Raw genomic sequence first — 6,692 nt, forward strand, 5'->3', positions numbered from 1 at the left:
AGGTGCCGAGCTGGTTTCCCCAGTCCCAAAGCAGGGCCGTGACCTTCCTGCTGGGCTACGCTCCGCTCCCTCCGTGCCCGGAGCTGGCCCTGCTCCGGCTCGGTCCTGGCACCCCGGGGCCCAGGGGGCCGAGGTGGCTGAGATGGTGCTGGTGGGACCGGGCGACCCTGCGAACGCTGCCCTCGAGGAGCTGGGACCTTCCCCGACCCCAGGTGACACTTTGCGCAGAGCAGGGTGCACAGGAAAATACTCACAATTTATTACCCAAAAATGTCCCCAAGGTGCTGGACCGGACACCCCCCACGCCCCAAGATGCTTAGGGCTCTCGTAACACTGCGCGCTCCGACCCTCTCRGTGTCACGGGACAGGGATGGGGCACGGTTGGGAGGGGGACGGATGGGGCAGGGGGGTTGTCTGCCTTCTCCTGCCAGCGCCGGGCCCGGACACCAGCGTCCCCAGGCTCCGCAGAGCCCGCGGTCAGCTCCCAGCCTCCCCCCGAGCTGGCAGGGTGACACGAGACACGGGTGCCCACGCGCACAGCTGCCCATGCAAACGAACACCCATGCACGTGGTCACCCATGCACGTGGTCATCCATGCATGTGGTCATCCATGCACATGGTCATCCATGCACAYGAACACCCATGCACATGGCAAGCACGGACACCCCCGCACCCAGGCACCCAGGCACACTAACACCCATGGGCACCAACACCCGCATATATGGGTGCCCATGCACGTGGGTGTCCATGCACATGGGTGCCCATGCTCCTGAACACCCATGGACACAGACACCCTCATCCATGGATGCCCATGCACACGGGTGCCCACGCACAGGAACACCCATGGACACAGACAGCCTCATCCATGGGTGCCCATGCACATGGGTGCCCACGCACACGAATACCCATGGGCACCAACACCTGCATATATGGGTGCCCATGCACGTGGGTGCCCATGCATGGATGCACAGCTGTGCACACCCACACGGACACACTGCACAACCCTACACCCCGGACGGGGCTGGTTTCCACATTAAGGGATGGGCAAGCCGGGATCCTTGGTGGAGGCTTCCGGAGGGCTGGGGAAGCAAAGCCGTTCCCCGTGGGAATTTAATGCAGATTTAGGCTCCCAGGGATCCCGAGACACCCTGGGTGCAGGCGCCAATGCTGGCATGCCGGGCACGCGTGGCGGGTCCAAGCGCGGCCCCTCACGGCTCGCTCAGATCCAGGCACTACCCCGGAGGAGCTGAGGCCGGAGCGGCATGGGACTGTCCCGGAGATGCTGCTGGAGACCAGCGGGACCGGATTTGGGATTTATTTGCTGGTCCCACAGCGACAGCTATAGGTTGACCGTCCTGTCACAGTCCCGGGGCCGGCACAGCGTGCTTCCGCTCTGCCCAGCTCCAGGCTCCCGGAGCAGGAACAGTTGGATCTGCAGACACCTCGCCGGCAAAATCCGACCTGGGACCCCAAGCCGTGGCCCGGGGCAGGATCCAGGCAACGCGTTGGAGGGTCCAGCTGCTTCATTTGCTGCTGGTTTCCTCTCTCCGGATTTTCCCTGGGGAGGCGGGTGCGGGGGGGACCCAAGGCTCCTGCACTGGGGCCAGCATGGGTGCTGTGGGTGGCCCTGGCAGAGGGAGACACACCGGGGTGTCCAAAGCAGCATCACCCTGGTTGTGTCCTCCAAAATCGCCAGCATCGCCTCCGCGGCAGAAACAGCTCCTTATGGAGGGGTGCCCGGGCTGGCGAGGTGGCTTTGGGGGGGGGTCCCGCTGCCCAGCACCCCAGCCCCGGTGAAAGCGGCAGGTGCCACCCTGGGGTGCTCCACTCGCAGCCGTGGCCTGAACCCTCGGCCAAGAGCTGGCTGCTGCGGGACTCGGCCCCTTCCCTCGTCCCTCTGGCAAAGCGGGGATGGGGCTCGGCGGAGGCTGGTTTCCCTCTCGGACCCCAAGGATCGCGCGGTCCCACGACTGCGGGGCAGGACATGGACTTGTTTKGTGCGTCAATGGCTCGGTGGGATGGTTCAGACCCAGCACGGGGGACGTTCGTGCTGCCCCCAAGGCCTGAAAAGGATACGGGATCATCCAYTGGAGAAAGGACAGGACACGGACACGGTACCCGAAACATCACAGTGACCAACACGCTGAGATAAAAATACCCATGGGCTGCTCTTCACGCTCCTCGTGGTAGCACCGGGCGCCTCAGCTCTGCTTGGCACCGCTGCTACGAAGCCAAGAAAATTCCACCCCCCCGGAGCAAAATCCCGCCGTTGGGTTCTGGCGACGCYGCGGAAGAAATGGTTCCTCCCGCAGGGCAAAGGTCCCCGTCTTTGGGGAAGTCCCGCTTCGTCACCGCAGGTCCCTCCTCGCTCCGCTCCTCCAGGGGACGGGAGATGTCCGTGCTGCACAGCACCAAGGAAAACCCAGCCAACTCCAGGCCACGCCGGTAAAGCTCGCCTGATGCTCCACAGTGTCCCCTTGCCCTGCTGGCCAGAAGTGCATCGCGACGGTGGCGGGGGGTTAGGACGTGTCCTTCAGCTCTGGGCTTTGGGGCTGCGGAGGGGGCACCTCTGCGGACGGCGACTGCATGTCCTGGGACCTGTCTGCGGAGAGACGAGGAGGGGGGGTGAGGTGACGCCGAGACCTTTCCGTTGGCTGGCCACCCACCTCCCCAAACACCGTGGTCATCCTCGTCCCCGGGACCCCCGCTGCTATGAGGACCCAGCCCATAGCGTCGGTCCCCACGGGGTGACGGGCAGAGCTCCCCGTTCCCATCGCGCGGTGCCCTGGAGCAGCGCCGGCCCCGCTGCCCATCGCCTACCTGCGTTGAGGGACATCTCGGCGAGCTTGAGGGGCAGGTCGGAGGGGCTGACGCCGGCCGGCGAGCCCAGGATGTCGGGCAGGGCGTTGCGGCGGCCGGTCCTCCCGGAGGACGCGAAGTCCAGCACGGGCTCCACCTCCGTCATGCTAACCCTGGAGCGACAGGGCCACCTCCCCGTCAGCCCCTGCCGCCCCCGGCGCCCCAACGGGGGGGGGGGCAGGCTCTGCTTAGGGGCAGGCAGCCAGCCCTGCCTCCGGATGCCCTGGGAATGGGGCAAAGGCAGCCTGGGACACGGGACAGAGGATCCCAAAGCCAAGGGAGGTGGAAAAGCCCTTTGGCCACCCCAGGAGTGCAGGATCTCCAGCTGGTCCCGGTTGCAAAYGCGGTGTCGGAGGTGGAGGCCACCTCTGCTGGCACCAGCACCTGGCTGCACCAGGCTGCCCTGAGTGCGGCCGGAGGCTCCGGAGGCGTCGGGAAGGGCACCAGGGGCACAGCATCCCGGAGGACGGAGGGTCCCACTCCTGGGGACCCCCCCATGCGGAGTGCGGGGAGAGAAGCAGCCTTACCGGGTGCCCTCCAGCCTGGCTGGGCGCTGGGTCTCCACGCTGCTCGGAGCCTGGCGTTGCGTTCCCCGCTCCGGGTGTCTCCTGGCCGGGGAGGGATTGCGGGAGAGCCGGGGCGCTGGGCTGCGTCCCCTTTGGGTCACCCTTCAGCCACGGCCTGGGGGAGGGCAGAGCGGAGGGTCAGTCCTGCGCCGGGGCTGCCTGGGCGCAGCGGTGACGGCTCCTAGGTCTGGTGCCAATGGGATGTCATGGAAGGGAATGGGGAGCTCCCCGCCGGCACGAAGGGGTGGATGGAGGACGGGGATGGAGATGGGTCTTGGAGACCAGCTCGTGCCCACAGCAGCCCTGTGGACCCAGCTGCCGGTGTGAGCCCGACCCTCGACCAGCCCCACGCCGCCTCCGGATTGCCGCTGCGGATGTACAGCTCCGAGCATCGCGGTGCCAGCACGCTTCCTCCGGAGCGGCAGGACCGGCTCCATCCCCACTGCCCCAGCAGAGCCCCGGGGAAGGAGCCGGGGAGCCGGCGAGGATGCTCGGGTCCGTTGGGACACCAGAAGGGTGTGGACCTGCCCGCAGCCGGCAGGACCTGCGCGTCTCTGGGTCCGTTCCCCGTCGCTGCCGGATGGGAACTGGGGCGAATGACGCATTTGCTCCTTGCCGGGGCGAGAACAGCTCCCGGGAGTCTCACCCCTTGGGGCCAGCCTGGGTGCGCGTCGCTGCACGGACTCTCCCCGGATGTGCCTTCGGGGATGTATTTGCTCAGCGCCTGATAAAATACTTCGGCTTTTCCTATGAGTTTCCCTGGAGCTGGAGCTGGAGCGGGGACGTGTCAGTCCAGGGATGTGGGGCACGGTGGGGCTGAGCCCATCCCGCCGGATAACCCCCCCCTTGCCTCCCTCCTTGCCTCGCCGAGCCGGCCGGCGTGGGGACACCGAGCGGGGAGGTGACGTCCCCAGCTGGCTCACCCGATATACCGCTGGCCCACGTTAATTAGAAAGACTTTTGTTGCTCCCTAAACCTGATTAAATTAATCAAAGCCAATCACTAACGAACGCATCGTAACGCGGCACGGAAGAGCAGCGAGCTTTCCCGGTGAGGAAGCGGGGGAGACGCCTGGGTTGGGAGCCACAGGGTCGGAGCAGGATTGCGCCTCGCCGGGACGGATCCGGGCACGGGATGGAAAGCGGCGCTGCACGCTTGGCCTCCTGCAAAGCTGCAATCCCAGAGCCCCTCCGGGCCGGACCCCGGCGGTGATGCTCGGAAAGGACATCCCGTGTGTGCCCGGGCGCCTCTAAGGAAGCGCATGGAGCCTTCTCCACCGCGGAGGGGGATAAACTCACCGGCGTTTCCCTCGGGGCCGCCCCGGCGCCTCGTTTTCCCAGGGACGGGGCGAGCCAAGGTCCCCGAGTCCTTGGTGGGCGGCGGCGTTGGGCCGTCGGGAGCCGCCGAGCCTCGGGCCTGGCGGGAGGAAAAGTGACCCCGGCTCAGGCAGGTGCGTGAGGAGGAGAAATGAATGATTAACCCGGGACGTGAGTCACGGGGTGACCGCCCCGCGTACGGCAGGACCCGCCGGGGCCTCGCGGGGCGCTCTGACGCGGAGGAGAGCGCTGAGCCGCCCGGCGGGTGGCTGGAAAAATCCCCAGGGCTCTTTTGGTGCGGGGAAACTGAGGCACGAAAGGGCGTGCAAGGAGTGCAAGGTCAAGGCGCCGCGAGCGGCGGCGGCGCAAGCTGCGAAGACGCTGGGGAGCCGCTGCCCACCGAGYTCGTGCCTTTTACCTTGCATTAAACACCCCTGTGGCTCGGCGTGCTCTGCCGGTGGGAACCATCCGGGCACGGCAGCCCTGCTGCTCCGGCCTGGAATGGAGCCGGTGCTCACGTGCTAGGACCCACAGGGTGATGTGAGCGTGCACATACACACACACACACACACACACACACACACACACACACAACATTCCCTCTCTCTCTCTCTCTGCACAGCCCGAAGACTGTGAGACAGGAGCCCTGCAGGGCTGGATCAAAGCCTGCCTCCGCCGGCAGTGCTGGCAGCTCCCGCTGGCTCAGGCGCTGGAGAAACACGCAATAAAATCCCTTCAAGAGCAGGCTGGACCCTGCCCGTGTCCTTCATCTCTAAAGGCGCCCAGGGATGTTGGGGACGGGGTGGTCAGGGTGCGGGCAGGGGTGACACCCCATGCGGGTGCCTTGCAGCGCCGGCTGCAGCACCCGCAGGCGCTGCAAAGCCGTGCAGGGCACGGACCCGGGCTGCGGAAGGGCTGCGACCTCTCCTCCTGCCTTTGGGCCAGCTCCTGCCTCCAGCGCCGTCCCAATAGCCGCCGGGGTGCCACAACAGCAGGTCCCTGGGCGCTCCTGGGTCCCTAGGACAGCAGCTGGTTCACTGCGACCAAGGCATCTCCCTATGCTTGGGGCCACAGCACCGCTGGGAGCGGGAGCCTGTTTGTGCGGGACACGGTGCAGATGAAACGCCCACCTCGCCCCACGTCCTCCCATGGCCAGGAGAGGTGCCCRTGTCCCCAGGCTGCATTTTCTCCGGGGAGGGAGGTCCAAGGTGCCAATCCCCTGCACCTGCAGGGCGGCTCGGCTTCCTCTTGGCCCTGCAGGCAGCAAGTTGAACCAATCCCTGAGCAAATAACATTGCCTAAACCCCGAGAGAGGTGGMCTGGAGCAAAGGCTGCTGCCTCCACCGAGCGAGCGAGCGGGGATTTCCAGGCTCTCTAAGCAGGGACACTTTCCGGTAAGTCTCTATCTAACCAGGCTTCGGGAGTCACGCGGAAGGTCCTGGGGCCCTTGGCTCACACTTCAATACCTCTAACGGGGATATAGGAGGGTAGGGCGGAAATAGGCTTTAATCCCGCTGTGAGGTGGGCTGCAGTGGAAGATGCTCAGCAGGYGGTGGAGGAGGTCGGGCCAGGACATGGGACTGGCCACCGGGGACCTGGTGGCCAACGCCGCCTCCGTCTGCAAGGTGTTTCTCCTCGAAAAACGAATCATCACTGGCCACAGCAATTGCCGCAGCCCCTGTTGCAAAGGGCAGGGTTTGGGGCAGCACCTCGTCTCTCCCAAAACCCCTTGACGACATCCCCGGCTCAGACCTGGTTTGCAAACCCTCGTGCCCCCACTGCGGACCTCCYGCGGGGCTGGGGCTGGGCAGGTGCCCCTGGAGAGGAGCCAGCCTGGCTCGCCCTAGCCTGGTGCCGTCATCCCAGACTAGGTCGCGCTGGTTTTTATCAGCGCACAACGGCCACCCCAGCCCGCCCAGCACCGTAAATAGCTATCAGCCGTCCTTGCCAC

At 66.0% G+C, this 6,692-nt stretch overlaps 1 protein-coding gene across 1 annotated transcript; it reads right to left on the bottom strand.

The window, feature by feature from the left end:
• Nucleotides 1-2,519: 2,519 nt before the first annotated feature.
• LOC112971203 (cAMP-dependent protein kinase inhibitor beta-like) lies at nt 2,520-2,965 on the bottom strand. Its single transcript, XM_026076391.1, has 2 exons — nt 2,817-2,965; nt 2,520-2,598 (listed from the first exon to the last, which is right to left on the bottom strand). Exons 1-2 carry the CDS (start codon nt 2,963-2,965, stop codon nt 2,520-2,522), a joined length of 228 nt encoding a protein of 75 aa, XP_025932176.1.
• Nucleotides 2,966-6,692: the final 3,727 nt, after the last annotated feature.

The sequence above is a fragment of the Apteryx rowi genome, unplaced genomic scaffold (genome assembly GCF_003343035.1).
Source record: "Apteryx rowi isolate R43461 unplaced genomic scaffold, aptRow1 scaffold_43, whole genome shotgun sequence".
NCBI lineage: Eukaryota > Metazoa > Chordata > Aves > Apterygiformes > Apterygidae > Apteryx > Apteryx rowi.

Excerpts from the sequence above, each read along its gene's own strand:
- LOC112971203 (XM_026076391.1), bottom strand. The coding sequence starts at position 2,965 with ATGACGGAGGTGGAGCCCGTGCTGGACTTCGCGTCCTCCGGGAGGACC. Across the intron at positions 2,599-2,816 it reads ATGTCCCTCAACGCAGGTAG|GTCCCAGGACATGCAGTCGC; the intron begins GCGATGGGCAGC and ends CTCCGCAGACAG.